This window comes from Nycticebus coucang, chromosome 14, assembly GCF_027406575.1.
Source record: "Nycticebus coucang isolate mNycCou1 chromosome 14, mNycCou1.pri, whole genome shotgun sequence".
Lineage (NCBI taxonomy): Eukaryota > Metazoa > Chordata > Mammalia > Primates > Lorisidae > Nycticebus > Nycticebus coucang.
Window position 1 is genome coordinate 64,293,870 of NC_069793.1, and position 22,335 is coordinate 64,316,204.

Here is a 22,335-nt window from a genome sequence, read left to right on the forward strand (position 1 = left end):
CAACACCCAGCTGTTTTTCGGTTGTAGTTGTCACTATTTTTTGGTAGGCCCAGGCTAGATTCGAACCTGCCAGCTCCAGTGTATGTGGCTGGCATCCTAGCCATAATATGAAATTTTTTTTTAAGTTTTGCTAAGGGACCAAGCATGATGGCTCATACCTGTAATCCTAGCTCTACAAAACTGAGGCAGATAGGTTGTGGATTGCTTGAGATCAGGAGTTCAAGAGCAGCCTGAGCCAAGAGGGAGACCCTGTCTCTAAAAATAGCTGGGGTGTTCTGTGGGCGCCTGTAGTCCCAGCTACTCAGGAGGCTGAGGCAAAAGGATCACTTGACCCCAAGAGTTTGAGGTTGCTGTGAACTATGACTCCATACCACTCCACTAAGCATGACAAACTAACATTCTGTCTCAAAAAAAAAAAAGTTTTGCTAAGCCCAATTAGCATTAAAAAAATTTGTACTATGGCTAGTCATGGTGGCTCATACTTATGATCACTCACACTCTGGGAGGCGGAGGCAGGTGAATAGCCTGAGCTCAGAAATTTGAGACCAGCCTGAGCCTCAGTGAGACTCCACTTCTACTAAAAATAGAAAAATAATTGGGGCATTGCCACAGGCACCTGTAGTCCTAGCTTCTCTGGAGGCTGAAGCAAGAAGATAACTTGAGTCCAAGAGTTTGAGGTTGCTATGAGATATGACGCCACAGCACTCTACCTAGGACACAAAGTGAGAAAAAAAAGAAAAGTATGTAGTGCTATTCATAATAGCAAAGATCTCAAATCAACCTCCATGTCCATCAATGAATGGATGGATAAAAAGAATATGGTAGGGCCAGGCACGGTGGCTCACGCCTGTAATCCTAGCACTCTGGGAGGCTGAGGCAGGTGAATTGCCTGAGCTCACAGGTTCGAGACCAGCCTGAGCAAGAGCAAGACTCGGCCTCTAAAAATAGCTGGGTTTGTGGCGGGCACCTGGAATCTCAGCCACTCGGGAGACTGAGGCAAGAGAATTGCTTCAGCCCAAGAGTTTGACGTTGCTATGAGCTAAGACCATGGCACTCTACCAAGGGCGAGAAACTGAGACTCTGTCTCAAAGAAAAAAGAATATGGTAGATAGATATACATAATGGAATACCATTTAGCTATAAAAAAGAATATAATCAGGTCTTTTGCAGCAACTTAGAACTAGAGGTGATTATCTTAAATGAATCAACTTAGAAATAGAAAGTCAAATACTACATGTTCTCATTTACAAGTAGAAGGTAAATAATGTATACACACGGACAAAGAATATGGAATAACAGAAGCTGGACACTTGGAAGGGTGAGACTGTAGTAGGGGGACAGGGACAAGAAACTACTTAATGAATACAAGGTACATAATTCGGGTGATGGTTACACTAAAAACCCAGGCTTCACAGCTATGTAATATATCCATCCATGTAACAAAATTGCTTGTAATTCTTAAAACTAAACAAATTTTAAAAAGGTTTGGAGTGATCTGTTTAAAAAAAATGTTTTACCTCCTAAATATCTCTGGAATGTCTACTTCTCTCAATCTCTACTTTCGTGTCTTTAATTCAAACTACCACAATTTCTTTAATATAAACTACTTTAAGAGTCCCCAAACCATTCCTTGGCATTTAATTTTTTTTAAAACAGACTTATTGAGATATAATTCACAAATGATATAATTCCCAGAAAGTGTACTATTCAATGGCTTTTAGCACACTCACAGAGTTGTACGACTATCACAATTAATTTTAGATCATTTTGTTATACGCATTTGCCCTCTCTCCATTTACCATACTGCATTCAGAGATCTTTCCAAAATGCAAATCTCATTTAATCAGAGCAGTGACTAAATGTTTCTTAAGTTTTTTTTTTTTTTTTTTTTGTAGAGACAGAGTCTCACTTTACTGCCCTCAGTAGAGTGCCATGATGTCACACAGCTCACAGCAACCTCCAGCTCTTGGACTTAGGTGATTCTCTTGCCTCAGCCTCCTGAGCACCTGGGACTACAGGCACCCACCACAATGCCCAGTTATTTTTTTATTGCAGTTTGGCTGGGGCCGGGTTTGAACCGACCACCCTCAGTATATGGGGCCGGCACCCTACTTACTGAGCCACAGGTGCCGCCCTCTTAAGTTTTTTTTTTTATGATGCACAGCCCAGTTTTTCCAGGTCAAGGTGTATTTCCCTTGTGAAACCATTTCAGGATATTAAAACACCTATAGATGATACATACCTAGAAAGTTGTGGGCGGTTGGTGCCAGCATTGAAGAGAGTGGGAGAAGCATGAGTAAACCATCTCTCAGAAAGAAGGTTGTATGTTTCAATTGCAGCATCAATGTCTTCTTTGTGAATCCCTACAGAGACCCTCATCAACATATGCTGTGGTCTTTCAGCCACTATAAATAAAAGAGGAATTTTCACACAGTAGAACATATCATAAAAACTCCTCTAAGATGCATATTTGAATCAAAAAAGAATACTAAGATTAAAAAAACCCTCCTATCAATAAGCAGGACAATGATTCACAACCGAAGCCTAAAGTGCAAAATGTTATCTAGAAATATTAAGACAGCTGGGCACAGTGGCATGCACCTATAGTCCCAGCTACATGGGTGGCCAAGGCAGGAGGAGCACTTGAGCCCATGAGTTTAAGATCACCCAGGACAAAAGTGAAACCCCATCTCAAAAGTAAAAGAAAAAAAAAAAAAAGAAAGAAAAGGAAGGAACGAAAGGTAGAACAGGAAAGAAAGGAAAGACACTGGACACGGTGGCTTACGCCTGTAACCCTAGCACTCTGGAAGGCCGAGGCAGGTAGATTGCTTGAGCTCAAGAGTTTGAGAAGCCTAAGTTTCCAGCCCAAGGAAAAGTGAGACCCCGTCTCTACTAAAAACAGAAAAAATGAACCAGGCTTTGTGGCAGGAGCCTGTAGTCCCAGCTACTAGGGAGGCTAGGGTAAGAAGATCGCTTGAGCCTAGGAGTGTGAGGTTGCTATGAGCTATGAGACCATGGTACTCTACTCTGCCTCAAAATGATAGAATAGGATTAGTATAAGGAAAGGATACCATAAGGATAGAATGGGATAGGATAGGATAGGATAGGATAGGGTAGGATAGGATAGGATAGGATAGGAATAGGAAAGGATAAGAATAGGATAAGAAAAGGAAAAGGAAGGGGAAGAGAAGGGAAAAGATAGGATAGGGTAGGACAGGACACAACAAGGATAAGGTAGGATAGGATAAGCATAGGATAAAGAAATCAAGGAAAGGATAGGATAGGATACTTAGAGATCCAAACTGTAAACCATGATTACTTTACACAATTAAATATTAGAAAATGTTTGAAATATTTTGGCTGACAAAGAGATATAAAATTTTTGAAATAAAAGCTATGTAAGTGTATGGAAAAAAAATAAAAAATAAAAAAAAAAGGATAGGATAGGATAGGATAAGAATATGATAGGACAGGACAAGGATAAGATAGGATGAGGACAGGGACAGTTTAGAATAGGGACAGGACAAAATAGGGATAGGACAGGGACAGGATAAGGAGAGGATGAGGAGAGGTTAATGATAGGATAAGGACAGAATAAGGATAGGAAAGAAATATTAAAGCTAATAACTCAAAAGTTTTATATTTATTCAGAGATCTAGAAATGTGTATTTATATTCAACATAGTGAGTAGAAAGTGCAACACATAAAACCTATTCATTTCTCACCTTTTCCATTGATCTTCAATAAATAGGAACGTTCTAGTGTCTAGAAAATAAAAAACCAAAGTTTTCAGAGAACAGTTTCAAAAGACACAGTGGATATATCATTCACAATAAGGCAACCTGTTTAAATCTGATCAGTCTTTATAAAATTTTTAATGAACAAAATAGCATATTTATTCTTCTGAGCTTCCCAGTTTAGCAAATTATCATTAGCTGTTTTGTTTTCGCAAAGACTGCATACAATTTTCTGAAAAAAGTCAGCTCTATACACATTAATAGCCTAACACTCTGTTTTTTGTTTTTATGTTAAGAGACAGAGTCTCACTTTGTCACCCTCAGTAGAGTACCGTGATGTCACAGCTCACAGCAACCTCCAGCTCTTGGGCTTAGGCGATTCTCTTGCCTCAGCCTCCCGAGTAGCTGGGACTACAGGCACCCGCCACAAACCCGGCTATATTTTGTTGCAGTCTGGCCAGGGCTGGGTTAGAACCCGCCACCCTTGATATATGGGGCCAGTGCCCTTCTCACTGAGCCACAGCTGCCACCCAATGCCTAACACTCTTAAACTACTTTCTCAGACCAGACACAGACCTAAGGAACATATACACTCATTTAATACTAAATACAATCTGTGGTTGAAATTTTATATTACCTCCATTCTAGATGAGGAAACTGAAGCACAGAGAAATTAAATCACTTGCTAATAAAAAAATGGAGCAGAGATTTGAACCCAGGTGGTCCAACATTCATGTTCTCAGCTACTACACTATACTGTCTATCAACATGAAAATACTTACAAAAGCACTTAACACACACCAAGGATCCAATAAATAACTGTTGCATAAATAGTGGAATAATATGGAATAATTCTGGAAGTTTGTCTGCATAATTCTTGAATCCAAAGTAACATTTGGAAAATTCAGAAGTTACCAATGGATAAGTTATCTTTGCCTTAATACATACAACCACCATCACCACCACTACCTTTACTCCATTAAACCCCACATTCCTTCTGCCTTAATAACTGTATTATCAAAAGATTAACAAAATCCTGTATTTCCTGAGTTAGGTAGGCATTCCCATTTATTTAAAACCCATTATTTACCTTAAAGCCAAAGTAATTATAAGAGAAATCTCGGTCATAGATAATAGCAGAATTCAGGCGCTGATGGGAATGAAAAAGAACCCATAATTAAAATAATTAGACTTACTTTCACAAAAATCTGGTATCTTTTAGCCCTGACTCCACAGTTAAAATTGACATAGGATATAAAAGATAACAGTAAGTATTAATTACTACAGACATCCATATAACATTGAAAAAAAACAATCAAAATATAAACTGACTATCCTAATTACATTTTAAAATTACATGTTTAAAGATTAGAGGACAATACATAAACAAAAGTTGTATGATTAAATGTGATTTTTCAAGCTTTCCTATCATGTTTATAGTGTGTCTCTGAAGAGGGAAAGAACCTGAGCATAAATGGGACCATATCATCATCCTTAAACATGTTTTTAGATTAGGTATTAATTCAAAAGTGCTAATACCACATATTTATAAATACATATTTTTATTAAAAAAATTATCTTGCTTTAAACTATACATAACAATGTATCTGTATATGGTAAATAATGACAGAAAGTAGGATTGGATTAATTCTAAGACTCTTCAAAATCTATGGTTCTTTATCAGATTTTAAACAAACTATTATTGTGACAAGGTCTCACTGTTGCCCAGGCTGGGGTGCAGTGTTGTGATCATAGCTCATTGCAGCCTCAAATTCCTGGGCTCTAGTGATGCTCAACTCAGCCTCTCAAGTAGCTAGGACTACAGGTGCACACATGCCTAGCTAATTTTTTTAATATTTTGTAGAGATGAAGTCTCACTATGTTGCCCAGGCTGTTCCTGAACTCCTGGCTTCAAGTGATCCTCCCAAAGCCCTGGGATTACAGGTGAGAGCCACCACACCCAGGCATGACAGTAAAATTTTATAGCATAATTAGTCATTGTTAAAGAGTTTTTGCAGACTACAAAGCCAGTTAGAGGAAAAGAAAAGCAATTAGATACAAATAATCATTTAGGATAGGAAAAAAAAAATTGAGCTAGTTTTCAAAAATCTAAGCGTTTCCAAATAATGATCCATGTCCAACAACTATGTGAAATCTGTATGAAAACTTGCTTTCCCTGTCTCTTAAATTTTTAAGGGCATTTTTGTTGCCAAAGGCAGATGTAGGTGTAGCATGAATAATAGAGAACTAAAACACTTCACTATCAGTATTTAGTTTTTAGATACAGGTTTTGGTGCTATTGTTCTACTTGTCTTTAACTTGTATTCAAGATTGTACAAAATGAGTAACACACAACATCAGTTTTCTCTTAGTCTCACCAATACAGGAGACATGTTTAGAGAGACAGTCAACTAAGCATCCTATTACCTAAATTTAAAACTGGTTTCTAATTTGTCCAGATATCCATGATGAATAAATCCTGTGTATAAAATGACTGGCTGGACCTATTCACCCCTGTGGCCTCCATCCTCCGGGATCTAGCAAAGAAAGGGGTTCAAACATAATTGGATAATTTTTTTTTTGTAGAGACAGAGTTTCACTTTATTGCCCTCAGTAGAGTGCCGTGGCGTCACACAGCTCACAGCAACCTCCAACTCCTGGGCTTAAGCGATTCTCCTGCCTCAGCCTCCCGAGCAGCTGGGACTACAGGCGCCCGCCACAACGTCCGGCTATTTTTTGTTGCAGTTTGGCCGGGGCCGGGTTTGAACCCGCCACCCTCCGTATATGGGGTCGGCGCCCTGCTCACTGAGCCACAGGTGCCGCCCCACAATTGGATAATTTTTAAGTTACTAAGCAAGATATTTCAAAAGTTTACCTGAACAATCTTTTTTTTTTTTGAGACAGAGTCTCACTATGTCACCCTTAGTAGAGTGCTGTGGCATCATAGCTCACAGCAACCTGGGCTCAAGCAATTCACTTGCCTCAGCCTCCCAAGTACCTGGGACTATAGGTGCCCACCACAATGCCCAGCTATTTTTTTTGCAGTTGTCATTGTTGTCTAACAGGCTCAGGCCAGGTTCAACCCCACCAGTCTCAGTATTATGTGGCTGGCAATGTAACCACTGTGCTACGGGCACCAAGCCCTGAATAATCTTTTTTTTTTTTTTTTTACCATTAAAGAAATGCTTTATTTTGTCTGTATCACTGAAGATGCTATTACTGTTAGTTTAGTAGTACAAAACTACTACATGTTATTTAATTGAAAAGTCTTAGGCTAATCTCTGGAGAATTTTCATAGGCAAACTCTTCTGTGTGGGCTGGATCAGTAAACACTCTAATAAAACCAACTGCCAGGAAGAATGGACCATCCACTTTATCAGCCAAGGTAAATCCTATAAAAGAGATCTTGTCAAGCAGAAGCTGAGACTGAGCATCCCAGATTCTTCCTTGATTTGAGAAGAAAAATTTGGAAAAAGGAATCTTGACCTTCTGCCAGTAGGGCCCCCCACGGGTAAACATGAAGTAACTGTACATCTGATTCTTCCTCTGGATAAAATCTGAGTCCTTGATATTCACCATCCATGGTTGACCATCCCCATTGACCCAAAGATACAGAGTGTTAAACTGGGACCAATCATAAGACTTCTTCCTCTCCTGGATATCATTGCACAGTATCCACTTCGGCTACTATCTCCATTATAAGGTCCCTTAGAACTCAGAGTTCCATAGAGCAGTGCACTTTGGTTATTCTTGCCCATTTTTAAGAATACTTCACTTCTGCCTCCAATTGTCTTATCAGAAGTCACTATCCACTGATCTAAATCTTCTTTCCCATGGAACTGCCAGACGACCTTGGCTTATTCCAACAAGACCTCATGTATAGGACTGCCTTCACAAGTTCATCCTTCAAACGCCTAAAATGGTCCTTTATTTCATCTCTAATTGCTTTATCAAAACTAACTTCTGGCTTCTCCTCAAGGCAACTTCTTGCTGGTGATGTTCCTGCAACCCCCCCTTGAGTCTTCCTCTGTGAGGAGGCTTTGCCAGGAGCTGCCACTGGTTTCTGAGGACTATTGGAACAATAGTCTGCAAAGTGAATACCCAAAAAAGGATGCAAGCCAATACTTGGCTTTGGGCATTTTCTGAGAATATAAGTGCTGGTCAGCAATTTGTGAACAAAAGCCGTGGTTTAAAAAAAAAAGTCAAAATGTAAATTTCTCCCTGAATCACTAGTGAAAAAATCTTCAGCCAGTAGCTAGCCCAATTTTACCCATGGCTAGCAAGCTCACCTTCCCACAGTTTGTCTGCATAATCTTTTTGAGGCCAGTTTGGCAATGTCTAGGAAAACCTTGAATTCACATACCCTTTGGCTCAGCAATTCTACTTAAGGTACTTATCTTACAGAAATATTCAACTATAGGCAAAACACCTATCATACAAAAATATTCACTTCGGTGACAGATATAAAAATGGTCCTCTAATATTAATCACTAGCAGAATACTTGCACAACTATTAGAAAGAATACAGTAAATTCATAAATGCTTACATAGAACAATCTCGAAGATGTACTTATAAGTAAAAAATGTCAGTGGGAACAGTACGCACAATGGTATTGAAAAATATATATGCACATACACGGGTATACATGCATATACAAACTAGCTCTGGAAAAATATACTTTAAAATGATAGGGCCAGGTGCAACAGCTCACACCTGTAATCATAGTACTTTGGGAGGATGATTTTGGAGGATCAGTAAGGAGGATCGCTTGAGTTCAGGTGCTGAAGACCAGTGTGAATAAGAACAAGACCCTGACTCTACAAAAAAGTAGAATAATTCGCCAGGTATAGTGGCAAGCACCTGTAGTCCCAACTACTCAGGAGTTTGAGGCAGGAGGATCACTTGAGTCCAAGAGTCTGAGGTTGCAGTGAGCTATGATGATGCTATTGAACTCCAATTGGAGTGACAGAGCAAGACTCTGTCTCGGGAAAAAAAACAAAATAAAAATGATAAAACAAGCTAGGCACTCTGGCACTTGCCTATAGTCCCAGTCACTCAGAAGGCTGAGGCAAAATGATAGGTTCGCCCCAGGAGTTCAAGGCTACCGTGAGCTATGATCACACCACTGCATTCCAGCCTGGGTGACAGAATAAGACCCCCTCTCTAACATAATAAAATAACATAAAATACAATAATAAGATAAAATAAAGATAAAACAAAGTTGCTTCTAGACAGGAAAATCAGGATCAGAGCAGAAAAGAGAATTAGCCTTTACCTATATCTTCTGTACTGTTTAAATATTCTAAAATGTGTGTTATTTAAAAACTAAAACCAGGCTGGACATGGTGGCTCACACCTGTAATCCTAGTACTCTGGGAGGCCAAGGGGAGTGGACTGCTTGAGCTTAGGAGTTCAAGACAAGCCTGAGCAAGAGACCACATCATCTCTACTAAAATAGAAAAACTAGCCAGGCATTGTGGCCTGTAGTCCCAGCTACTTGGAAGGCTGAGGCAAGAGGGTTGCTCAAGCCCAAGAGTTTGAGATTGCTGTGAGTTATTATACTCTAACCAGATAAGCCATGGTACTCTACCCAGGGCAACAGAGTGAGACTCTGTCTCAAAAATTAATGAATTAATTAAAAACCAAAACTAATGAAAAACTTCCACCAGAGAAGTGTTATACATACATCTTTATTGGCCAAAACAATATCCAGTGTTGACTTGGCCACCATGGGAGAGTGTTTGCCATTATGCGGGTTTATGTAATTATACAGGTCTTCCATCACATCTAAAAAATACAACAAAAAATAAAAATGTCAAGACAACGTAAGAATTCAACCTTCAGATAACAGTTTAAAAACAGTGGCTCTCAAACTTTTTTTCATGTCAACAACACTTCAGTGCTTAGCATAGAAAGTGCTCAATAAACATGTACATGTTGAATATATATTTATTAATACCTCATTTAAGGAAACAATCTTCCAGAGTCAAATTGAGTGTAACTTCCTGTCATTTAAAAAGATTCCTGCTGGGTGCAGTGGCTCACGCCTGTAATCCCAGCACTTGGGAGGCCAAGGCAGGTGGATTGCTTGAGCTCAGGAGTTCAAGACCAGCCTGAGCAAGAATGACACCCCATCTCTGAAAAATAGCCGGAGTTGTGGCAGGCACCTAATAGTTCCAGCTACTTGGGAAACTGAGGCAAGAAAATCGCTTAAGCCCAAGAGTTTGAAGTTGCTGTGAGCTGTGATGTGACTTAAAACTCATAATCCATCAGCCCAAGCAGTTCACTTCTATAAATGATCTTTGAGTAAGCATTTTTGAAGACATCATAGCGGTATTTGGACCTCTATTTTTACCTATGTAACTTACGCAAAAACCCAATACCAACATTTTGATTGGGACTGAGTTGATGTGCTTATGCTGGCAGCACCATACAAACTTGGTAAGGTTTCATAACCTTGGTATATCAAAAGTGTCTCACAGTTCTGTTCATGTTGACATGTAGTAGTGTCTTAATGAGTGGTATTATTATTTTTTTTTTTTTGAGACAGAGTCTCACTATGTCACCCCCGGTAGAGTACCATGGTGTCATAGCTCACAGCAACCTCCAACTTTTGGGGTTAAGTGATCCTCTTGCCTCGCTCTCCCAAGTAGCTGGGACTATAGGCGCCAGCCACAACGCCCGGCTATTTTTTGGTTGTAGTTGTCATCATTGTTTGGCAGGCCCAGGCTAGGTTCGAACCTGCCAGCTCTGGTGTATGTGGCTGGCACCCTAGCTGCTGAGCTACAGGCACTGAGCCAGTGGCATTATTTTTGTTGTGTATTTTTCTGTGCTATAAGACAACAGCTCTGATAGTCATTCAAGAAAGAGTTCCAAAATTGCTTTGAAGGGTGAAATAGGTTCTGGTGTTGGTGCATAGCTTCCCATGGAAAGTACTTTAAAGGTGACTATAGTGATATTCAGCAGTGAGGTATGCAGCACTTTTTCTAGGATATGTGCATGAACTTAATTGTAAAGGACTTTGTATTGAAGAGGGAAAATATGTCTGAGGCTCACATAATGAATATGAAACCGAGAGCCAAAAAATTTCTAATCTCAGGCCACAACTGGCTTCTTATATACTGAACAAATTATTTAACCTTCTTTGGCCCAAATTCCCTGAGTTGTGAAATGGGAGTGATAGAAGGAGGTATTTGCTAATGGTGACAAAAGAACAACTGTAAAATTTTGTTTAACCCAGAACTTATCAATAAATATTATTCAGGTCAGGAACAATGGCTCACGCCTAGCCTGAATCCTAGCACTCTGGGAGGACAAGGAAGGTGCATTGCCTGAGCTCAGAAGCTAGAGACCTGGGCAGCACCTGTGGCTCACTGGGTAGGGCGCCAGCCCCATATACAGAGTGTGGCGGGGTTCAAATCCAGCCCTGGCCAAATTGCAACAAAAAATAGCCGGGTGTTGTGTTGGGTGCCTGTAGTTCCAGCTACTCGGGAGGCTGAGGCAAGAGAATTGCCTAAGCCCAAGAGCTGGAGGTTGCTGTGAGCTGTGACGCCACAGCACTCTACCGAGGGCGACAAAGTAAAACTCTTGTCTCAAAAAAAAAGAAAATAAAAAAGATACCAGATCAAGAAGGCAAAGAGGCTTAGACAGGGACAAATTATCACTGACAAAATTTACAAATAAACTCTTTCTGGAGTGGGAACCTAGCTTGATTAAAGAACCTGGCCTTCTGGCTTGGCTGTTCTTACTTTTTTTTTTTTTGAGACAGAGTCTCATTTTGTCACCCTTGCTAGCGTGTCGTGGCACCACACAGCTCCCAGTAACCTCCAACTCCTGGGCTTAGGCGATTCTCTTGCCACAGCCTCCGAAGTAGCTGGGACTACAGGCGCCCGCTACAACGCCTGGCTATTTTTTTGTTGCAGTTGGCCAGGGCAGGGTTTGAACCCACCACCCTCGGTATATGGGGCCGGTGCCCTACCCTCTGAGCCACAGGTGCCACCCAAAGACAGGCTTTTTTAAAAAAGAGAAAACAAAAAGCAAAAGAACATTTTGCCACTAACCCTTTTATGCAGCAGGGCAGCAGCAAGGAGAAACAGGAAATTCTAGTACCCTCTTTGCCACTAATTTACACAATTCACTTTCTGCAAACAAGATGTAACTTTTCTTCTGACATTCAAGGTTTCTTTCTAGCAACCTTTATTAATTTCCTAAGAATACTAAATTTTTTTTAACTTTTTCACCACAGACTTACCACTGAATACTTTCTTTGTTTCTTTGTGCAAGTTAGAGACAGCAATCCTTGCTGCCAAGATGGCATAGTCAGGGTGCTTAGTAGTTAAGGTTGCAGCTGTTTCAGCAGCCAAAGTATCTAGTTCTACTGTGGTGACCCCACTATATAAGCCTTGGATTACTTTCATGGTAATCTGAGCCTGCAAAAACAAAACCAAGAATTACTTGAGCTTTCCCAAGAAACAATACCTTCCTTAAAGGAGGAATTCAGAAAACAATCACACTTATATCATCATTAAACAGACAACTTCCTTCTCTGAAAAATTATTTTTTGAAATGGAGGCTGTGGTGCTCGCTTCGGCAGCACATATACTAAAATTGGAACGATACAGAGAAGATTAGCATGGCCCCTGCGCAAGGATAACACGCAAATTCGTGAAGCGTTCCATATTTAAAAAAAGAAATGGAGGCTGTGAGAAACTTAGTAATAAGAATTTATAAACTAACAGGACAGAAAATGCATCCTACATATACAATGAAGAGATGTCACTTTATAAAAACAACTGTTATAAAAAAAGATTAGCAGTCTCACAAAGAAATAGTTAAAAACAGACCAATGATTCTTTAAGTACTTTCTCATCTTTCATTCAAATTTTCATCCCTATTCAGCCATAAAAAAAGATAGTGACTTTACACTTTTTGTATTAGACTGGATGGAGCTGAAACATTCTTCTTAGAAAGTATCACAAGACTGGAAAAACAATATCCAATGTACTCAATACTTACATGAAGCCAGCAGACACTCTAATTCATGTCTATATAGGAGAAAAAATCAACTCAATCCAAGTTGGGAGGAGGGAGAATGAGGGGGGGATTGTGTGTTCCCACTTAATAGGCACAATGTAGGGGTATATGGCATACCTTTTGGGTACAGGACACAACTACAAGAAATTCAAATATTGTGACCTGGTTATTTGTACCCTCACATTAACCTGAAATTGAAAAACAAAAAGATGTTGGTCCTATAGGCCCTTAAGTTCAAGGCTGCAGCAAGCTATGATCATACCACTGCACTCCAACCTCTGTGACAGAGTGAGATTCCATCTCTTAACAAAATAAAAAAACAAGGCCAGGGCACGGAGGCTCACATCTGCAATCCTAGCACTCTAGGAGGCCGAGGCAGTTGGACTGCCTAAGCTCAGGAGTTCAAGACCAGGCCAAGCAAAAGTGAGACCCCATCTCTAAAAACAGTCGGGCATTGTGGCAGTCACCTATAGTCCCGGCTACTCAAGAGACTAAGGCAAGAAGATCACTTGAGCCCAATAGTTTGAGGATGCTGTGAGCTATGACATTACAGCACTCTACCAAGGGCTACAAAGTGAGACTCTGTCTCAATAAATAAATTAAAATAAAAATAATAAAATAAAATAATAAAGTAAAATTTAATTTAATTTAAAAAACAAATTCTCCCTATGTGATCAGGTAGGAACTTTTCCCCCCAATTCCACCTAAAGATAAGTATAGAAGGAAATGAAGGTATGAATTAAGGTTGAAGCTGAATCATCTAATAATTTAATGACTACTCTCTCCTTAGTACTTCACAAATTATTATAAAGTGTTTCACCTTTGATAATTTAAAAAACAGCAAAATTCAATAGAAAATGAATGCACTTTCCAGCTGAACAAAGCATACCCCCCTCAAAAAAGACATACAAGGACCATCCAGAAAGTATCAAAAACAGTATTAACATGTAATATCAAAACAGTATTAACAATAGCTGGAGACCTAGACAGCCCTCGTATGTGTGGGTATGTATGTGTATATGTATATATGTGTGTATGTACATGTCACAGACATATAAATGTATATTAAATATAATAATATATATAAGTAGAAATATATTATATATAAAATATATAAATATAATTATATATTAAATATAATATATAAATATAATTATTGTACTAGTTTGCAATCTATTCTAATAACAATATAGCTAAACCCAAGTTGCTCGCTTTCTCCCCAGATCCAGCAGCTAAGACAAATATGATTACTGCAATCTAAATAGTTTCTGGTGCTACATGGCAAGTAATCACAACTCAGAATAAAATAACATCTGTGTGGTAATTTTGCCAGGTCTAATAGCATACAGACTTTTTCAACAGAGTCTACCCTAGGAAGCTTACGTATGCTACAACATTCCTGTACTCTGAAATGCAGTACTGCATGATGCAAAAGAATATGTAGGAGTTAAGAGAACTAGGTTTTTCTCTCTATAATCCCACTAAATTAAGTCACCCCTGTTCTCTCTTTGGATCTTTCTACTCTATAAAACAAAGAAGATGAAATTGAATAATGAGGGTCTAGACCAGTGATTTTCAACCAGTGTGCCATGGCATACTGGTGTGCTGTTAGAGAATCTTAGGTGTACCACGAAAAATTTTAAAGATCATTAATTAAATTATTTTCAAAAGAAGCTAAAAGCACAGTAAGTGTACTCTTTTACTCTCTTTTTTGATCAACATTATTTAAGTGTGCCAAAAAGTTTAACTTTAGGTTGAACTGTGCAGTGAGATAAATAAAAGACTGAAAAGCATTGCTCTAGACTCTAGACTTAAAGGAGTTACAAAAGAGTAAGGAGAAAATCAGAGCAACCTGCTTATGAATAGCTTGTTCTCTTTAATTTAAATATTGTCTCCATGAAATCTACTTTATATTACTTAAAATTATTCTTTTTACACAGATAATAAATTTTCAAACCATTTCCTACATAAATGACATTTTCCTACATAAATACTTCCAAAAACAAACTTTGTTATATAGGCTTTTCCACTGATGAATAAATAATTTACTCAAGTAAATCTCTTAATGTTAAGTGTTTATATCAAGTCTTTCTCCTTCCTTCCCTTTTTTAAGTGACAGGGTCTTGTTCTGTCACCCAGGCTGGAGTATAGTGGTACAATCACAGATCACTGTAACTTTGAACTCCTTGCCTCAAGCAATCCTCCCACCTCACCCTCTCACAGTTCTGGGATTACAAGCATGAGACACTATACCCAGCCTTATTTACATTCATAGTTCTCTGAAAAATGAGAACTCACAGATCAGAATAAAATTAAGAAAAAAGGAGGGGGGACACAAGATGGCGGACTGAAGCCAGCTTTCCACAGAGGCTCCCATCCAGAAGGAGAATTAAGGGACGAAAATTTAGCAAGGGACGGCGCCTGTGGCTCAAGGAGTAGGGCGCCAGTCCCATATGCCGGAGGTGGTGGGTTCAAACCTAGCCCCGGCCAAAATCAAAAAAAAAAAAAAAAAAAAGAAAATTTAGCAAGAACAATGGTGGATTTGAGCTGCACCAAGAGAGAAGGTTGAAGAACGCACATCAACCCCGCTGAGGTGAGCTGCGACCACAAGGACACAAGCAAAAGGTACAAAATCCATGATCAAGCGGACGGGAGTCCCCACTCCCCACCCCACCCCCAGACCGGCTCCAGAGCCCCACAAACAAACAAACAGGCAGAAATCAAAGGCCCTCCCACTACACTCCACGAGAGAGACCTTCTAAAAACTGGACCTACCTTCCCTACTAGGGTGCCATGGTGTCCTCCTGCCAGGCATAAAACTGTATAAAACAGTAAATATCCTTTACCTGCAACCCTGAACTCCCAGCACCCCACTCCACTCATACTGAGGTCTGGAGGCCTGTCCCCTCGGAGTTTGGATTCTTGTGTGATTTCTCGAGGGGTGTAGACAGTGCCTGAGCTGCGGCTGGTCAGCGCTGACCCTAGGGCACGGGAGCGAGGAGAGGGCAGTCGGCTGAGGGGGAGCCACACCAGGGTGGCACTACCCCGAAGAATATTGCAACAGCCCTCCTTGGGCAGCAATGCAGCCAGGCATAAAACTGAGTGAAACTGTGTATGTTCCCTGCTCGCAACACTGAGTTCCCAGAACTCCCCTCCACTCTCGCTCTAGGGTCTGGGGGCCTGTCCCCCAGGAGTCCAGATTCTTGGGTGATTTCTCATGGGGTGTGGACAGTGCCTGAGCTGCGCTGACTCTGGGGCACGGGAGCGAGGAGAGGACGGTCAGCTGGAAGGGAACCGCTCCAGACCAGCGGTTCCCTGGGACGCGGAGCGGCAGCTGGCTTCTGGCAGTGGTGTGGCCAGGCATAGGACTATGTGGAACTGTGTGTGCTCGCTACCTACAGCTCTGGGCTCCCGGCACTCTCCTTCGCCCTCACCCTCCTTCACCCTCACTCTGGGATCTGGAGGCCTGTCCCCCAGGAGTCCGGATTTTTGGGTGATCTCTCGAGGGGTGTGGACAGAGCATAAACTGCGGTTGGTCAGTGCTGACTCTGGGGCGCGGGAGTGACGAGAGAGGCATCGGCTGGGTGCGAGCCACACCAGAGCTGCGGTTTCCGGAGGTGGATCAACAGCCATTCTTTTTTAATAGCAAAACGCCTCACTCCTGGATATTCTGAAGCCACACCTCCTGTCTCCCTGGGCAACCAGAGGAGGCCACCCGTGAGTAAAGGATTTGCCTGAGGCTACTCACAAACCCGGGAAGCTTCCAGGGAAGGGCCAACTCAGACAGGTAACCGAATACAAACCTCCAGCAGCAAAGAGGTTGGAAGTCAGAACAGCTTATCTTCTGCAGGCGATTTGAGCAGGAACAGAGACAGAATCCCGCATAGTTGTTCTGTTCTGTGCTGCTCTGTTCTGTCAGTAACATCAATCAGGGGAGGGGCTGAGCCTGAGTGAATGCCCCCCGACCTTCATCAAGCACCCGAGGATGACAGAACTCACCTCCTCCTGCTAGATACCGAAAGAGTACAGAGGCCTGGCAGACTTCCTTGCAATTCAGGCAGGCGAAAACCCATGGAATATCTGTTCACTACAGGCAATTGGGTCACCCATCTGCAGTGATATCAGTGACTGGGTCTGACAAAGGGGCAAGGTGGGGAAGGAGGCATCAACCTTCCCAGACTGATCTATTTGCTAGGTGGCTCCTCCTGACTCCACGCAGCACTGGAGTAAGCCATATCAGAGTAGTCACCAGACCCCTGTAACCCACCTCCCAGAGACCTCTTGAACTCTCCAACCCGAGACAGGTGCCGACTGAGAAACCTGATTTGGACCTTTTGAACTGAACCAATGGACTGAGGATTTTTCAGGCGGTGCCCTGGGTGTGCGGTTGTAGGCAGGTTTGATTTTACTTCTCCAATTGGTGCAGGAGGTGGGCAGGGTGACTTAATTGCTGGTTTTTCTCCACAGCTGAGACTTCAAACCAGACTAAATGTTTCACTAGGGTCAAACAGAAACCAGCTGAAAACAAGACAGAACCACTTAGGCCTACCACACCAGACAGGGTCCCAGCTTCTCAAGCAACAGCATTGTACGGGCCCTCGACAAAACCCCAGGGGAAAAACCAAAGGGAGTAAAACAACTATGGGCAGAATCAGCGGAAAAACTCTGGTAACATGAATAACCAGAATAGATCAACCCTCCCAAGGAAAGATATGGCAGATGTAATTGAAGATCCCATTCATAAACAACTGGCTCAGATGTCACAAATCGAATTCAGAATTTGGATTGCAGACAAGATTAATAAAGTGGAATTAGGAATTCGAGGAGAAATTCAAAAGTTGTCTCAAGAATTTAACGAATATAAAGAAAAAACAAACAAAGACTTAGACACACTGAAGCAAGAATTTGCAGCCCTCAAAGATATGAAAAGTACAGTAGAATCCCTCAGCAACAGAATGGAGCAAGCAGAAGAAAGGATTTCTGACATCGAAGATAAAGCCTTTGAATGCTCTCAAACTCTCAAAGAGGAAGAGACATGGAGAGCAAAAATGGATCATTCTCTCAGAGAGCTCTGGGATAATTCGAAGAAGGCTAATATACGTATAATTGGAATTCCTGAAACCTATGAGGTGACCTCGATGGGCACAGAGGCCCTTCTGCATGAAATTATGAAAGAGAATTTTCCAGACATGCCTAGAGATTCTGAAATTCAGATAGCAGACACCTTCAGAACCCCAGCACGACTCAACCCCAATAAGACATCCCCCAGGCATATCATCATTAACTTCACTAAAGCTAATATGAAGGAAAAAATTCTCACAGCTGCCAGGCGAAAGAAGGCCATTACAAACAAAGGGAAGAATATTAGAATGACTACAGATCTCTCTGCTGAAACTTTTCAAGCTAGAAGAGGGTGGTCATCGACTTTTTTTTTTTATTAAATCATAGCTGTGTATATCAATATGATCATGGGGCACCATAAACTTGGTTCATAGACCATTTGACACATTTCCATCACATTAGTTGACATAGCCCTCCTGGCATTTTCTTAGTTACTTTGCTAAGACATTTACATTCCGGGCGGCGCCTGTGGCTCACTCGGTAAGGCGCCGGCCCCATATACTGAGGGTGGCGAGTTCAAACGTGGCCCTGGCCAAACTGCAACCAAAAAATAGCCGAGCACTGTGGCAGGTGCCTGTAGTCCCAGCTACTTGGGAGGCTGAGGCAAGAGAATCACTTAAACCCAGGAGTTGGAGGTTGCTGTGAGATGTGTGAGGCCACGGCACTCTACCGAGGGCCATAAATGAGACTCTGTCTATACAAAAAAAAAAGACATTTACATTCCACATTTACCAAGCCTCACATATACCCCTGTAAGATGCACCACAGGTGTGATCCTTTCAATGCCCCTCCCTCTAACCACCTCCCACCTCTCTTCCCACCCTTTCCCCCTTCCCCCTATTCTTAGGTTGTAACTGGGTTATAGCTTTCATGTGAAGGTCCTAAATTAGTTTCATAGTAGGGGTAAGTACATTGGATACTTTTTCTTCCATTCTCAAGATACTTTACTGAGAAGAATATGTTCCAGCTCCATCCATGTAAACATGAAAGAGGTAAAGTCTCCATCTTTCTTCAAAACTGCATACTATTCCATGGTGTACATATACCACAATTAATTAATCCATTCATGGATCAATGGGCATTTGGAATTTTTCCATGACTTAGCAATTATGAATACTGCTGCAATAAACATTCTGGTACAAATATCTTTGTTATGGTGTGATTTTTAGTCTTCTGGGTATATGCCCAGCAGAGGAATTACAGGATTGAATGGCAGATCTATTTTTAGATCTCTAAGTGTTCTCCATATATCTTTCCAAAAGGAATGTATTAATTTGCATTCCCACCAACAGTGCAAAAGTATTCCCTTTTCTCCACATCCACGCCAAAATCTCTAGTCTTGGGGATTTTGTGATATAGGCTAGTCTCACTGGAGTTAGATGATATCTCAAAGTACTTTTGATTTGCATTTCTCTGATGATTAAAGATAATGAGCATTTTTCATATGTCTGAAGGCCACGTGCCTGTCTTCTTCAGAGAAGTTTCTCTTCAAGTCCCTTGCGCAGCCTGCGATGGGATGAATTGTTCTTTTCTTGCTAATGCGTTTGAGTTCTCTGTGGATTCTGGTTATTAAACCTTTGTCGGAGACATAACCTGCAAATATCTTCTCCCATTCTGTGGGCTGTTTGCTTGCTTTACTTACTGTGTTGTTGGCTGTGCAGAAGCTTTTTAGTTTGATCAAGTCCCAATAGTGTATTTTGAAGCTGCCTCAGTTGCCCGGGGGGTCCTTCTCATAAAAAACTTGCCCAACCCAATTTCTTCAAGGGTTTTCCCTGCACTCTCTTCTAGTATTTTTATACTTTCATGTCTTAAGCTTAAATCTTTAATCCAGTAAGAGTCTATCTTGGTTAATGGTGAAAGGTGTGGGTCCAGTTTCAGTCTTCTACAGGTTGCCAGCCAGTTCACCCAGCACCATTTGTTAAATACGGAATCTTTTCCCCACTGAATGTTTTTAATTGGCTTGTCAAAGATTAAATAACGGTAAGTAGTTGGATTCATCTCTTGGTTCTCTATTCTGTTCCAGACATCTACTTCTCTGTTTTTGTGCCAATACCATGCTGTTTTGATCACTATCGATTTGTAGTATAGTCTGAGGTCTGGTAGAGTAATTGTCCTGCTTTGTTTTTATTTCTGAGTAATGTCTTGGCTATTCGAGGTTTTTTTCTGATTCCATATAAAACGAAGTATTGTTTTTTCAAGATCTTTAAAGTATGACAGTGGAACTTTAATAGGGATTGCGTTGAAGTTATATATTGCTTTGGGTAGTATGGACATTTTAACGATGTTGATTCTTCCCAGCCATGAGCATGGTACATTTTCCCATTTATTAACATTCTCGGCTATCTCTTTTCTTAGAGTTTCATAGTTGTCTTTATATAGCTCTTTCATGTCCTTTGTTAGATAAACTCCCAAATATTTCATCTTCTTTGGCATTACTGTGAATGGGAGAGAGTCCTTAATTGTTTTTTCAGCTTGACTGTTGTTGGTATATATAAAGGCTACCGATTTATGAATGTTGATTTTGTAACCTGAGACACTGCTGTATTCCTTGATCACTTCTAAGAGTTTTGTAGTAGAGTCCCTAGTGTGTTCCAGATATACAATCATATCATCTGCAAAGAGCGAAAGTTTGATCTCTTCTGACCCTATGTGGATACCCTTGATCGCCTTTTCTTCCCTAATTGCGGTGGCTAAAACTTCCATTACAATGTTAAAAAACAATGGAAGACAGTGGGCAGCCTTGTCTGGTTCCTGATCTAAGTGGAAATGATTCCAATTTAACTCCGTTCAATATGATATTGGCTGTGGGTTTGCTGTAGATGGCCTCTATCAGTTTAAGAAATGTCCCTTCTATACCAATTTTCTTAAGTGTTCTGATCATGAAGGGATGTTGGCTGTTATAAAAAGCTTTTTCTGCATCGATTGAGAGAATCATATGGTCTTTGTTTTTTACTTTGCTTATGTGCTGAATTACATTTATAGATTTATGTATATTGAACCAGCCTTGAAACACTGGGATAAAGCCAACTTGATCATGATGTATAATTTGTTTGATGTGTTGCTGGATTCTGTTTGTTAGGATCTTGTTGAATATTTTTGCATCTATACTCATTAGTGATATCAGTCTGTAGTTTTCTTTTCTTGTTGGGTCTTTTCGGTTTGGGGATCAGGGTGATGTTTGCTTCATATTGGGTAGTCTTCCTTCTTTTTCTACCTTTTGGAACAGGTTGAGTAGTATAGCTACTAATTCCTCTTTAAAGGTTTGGTGGAATTCTGATCTGAAACCATCTGGTCCCGGGCTTTTCTTTTGGGGGTGGTTTTGTATGGTTGATGTTATTTCCGAACTTGATATGGGCCTGTTCAACATTTCCACTTGTTTCTGGTTAAGTCTTGGAAGGTGACGAGCTTCCAAGTATCGGTCCATTTCCTTCAGATTTTCTTATTTCTGAGAGTAAAGTTTCTTGCAATATTCATTAAGGATTTTTTGGATTTCTGAGGAGTCTGTTGTTATTTCGTCTTTGTCATTTCTTATTGATGATATTAGAGATTTTACTCTTTTTTTCCTGATTAGGTTGGCCAACAGTTTGTCCATTTTGTTGACCTTTTCAAAAAAACAGCTTTTTGATTTATTGACTTATTGTATTATTCTTTTGTTTTCAATTTCATTTAGTCCTGCTCTGATTTTGGTTATTTCTTTTCTTCTACTGGGTTTGGGGTTGGAATATTCTTCCTTTTCCAGTTCCTTGAGATATCCCGTTAAGTTGCTAACTTCCTCTCTTTCCGTTCTCCTGAGGAAGGCTTGCAGTGCTATAAATTTCCCTCTTAGAACTGCCTTTGCGGTGTCCCAGAGGTTCTGACAGTTCGTGTCTTCATTGTCGTTTTGTTCCAAAAATTTGGCAATTTCCTTCTTCATCTCATCTCTGACCCAGCTATCATTCAGCATGAGCTTATTTAACGTCCATGTTTGTATATGAGTATGCAGATTCCTGTTGTTACTCACTCAAGTTTTATTCCATGGTGGTCCGAGAAGATGCATGGAGTAACTTCTATTCCTTTAAATTTACTGAGGTTAGACTTGTGACCTAAGATGTGATCGATTTTGGAGTAAGTTCCGTGGGCTGATGAGAAGTATGTGTATTCAGTTTTGTTAGGATGAAATGTTCTGTAGATGTCTGCCAAATCTAAATGCTGGATGGTTAAATTTAAATCTAAAATTTCTTTACTCAGGTTTTTTGTTGGAGGATTGATCCATCACTGCCAAAGGAGTGTTAAAATCTCCGACTATTATGCAGCTGGAGGAAATCAAGTTGCTCATGTCTGTTAGAGTTTCTCTTATAAACTGCGGTGCATTCTAGTTGGGTGCATAGATATTCATAATTGAAATCTTATCATATTGAGTATAACCCTTAAGAAATATGAAGTGACCATTCTTGTCCTTCCTTA

The 22,335-nt window shown here is 40.5% G+C and overlaps 1 protein-coding gene, 1 non-coding gene and 1 pseudogene across 2 annotated transcripts in view; 1 reads left to right on the plus strand and 2 right to left on the minus strand.

The window, feature by feature from the left end:
* RRM1 (ribonucleotide reductase catalytic subunit M1) overlaps nt 1-22,335 on the minus strand; it is a 72,485-nt gene that overhangs the window by 32,604 nt on the left and 17,546 nt on the right. Inside the window, exons 3-7 of the mRNA XM_053560825.1 lie at nt 11,990-12,167; nt 9,425-9,525; nt 4,828-4,887; nt 3,726-3,765; nt 2,243-2,405 (exon numbers count right to left, since the gene is read on the minus strand). Coding sequence (XP_053416800.1) covers nt 2,243-2,405; nt 3,726-3,765; nt 4,828-4,887; nt 9,425-9,525; nt 11,990-12,167 — 542 coding nt within the window. The remainder of the gene's footprint in view (nt 1-2,242; nt 2,406-3,725; nt 3,766-4,827; nt 4,888-9,424; nt 9,526-11,989; nt 12,168-22,335) is intronic.
* LOC128565250 (complex I intermediate-associated protein 30, mitochondrial-like) lies at nt 6,993-7,914 on the minus strand (annotated as a pseudogene).
* LOC128566103 (U6 spliceosomal RNA) lies at nt 12,316-12,422 on the plus strand. Its single transcript, XR_008374399.1, has one exon. It is a non-coding gene; the product is annotated as a U6 spliceosomal RNA (small nuclear RNA).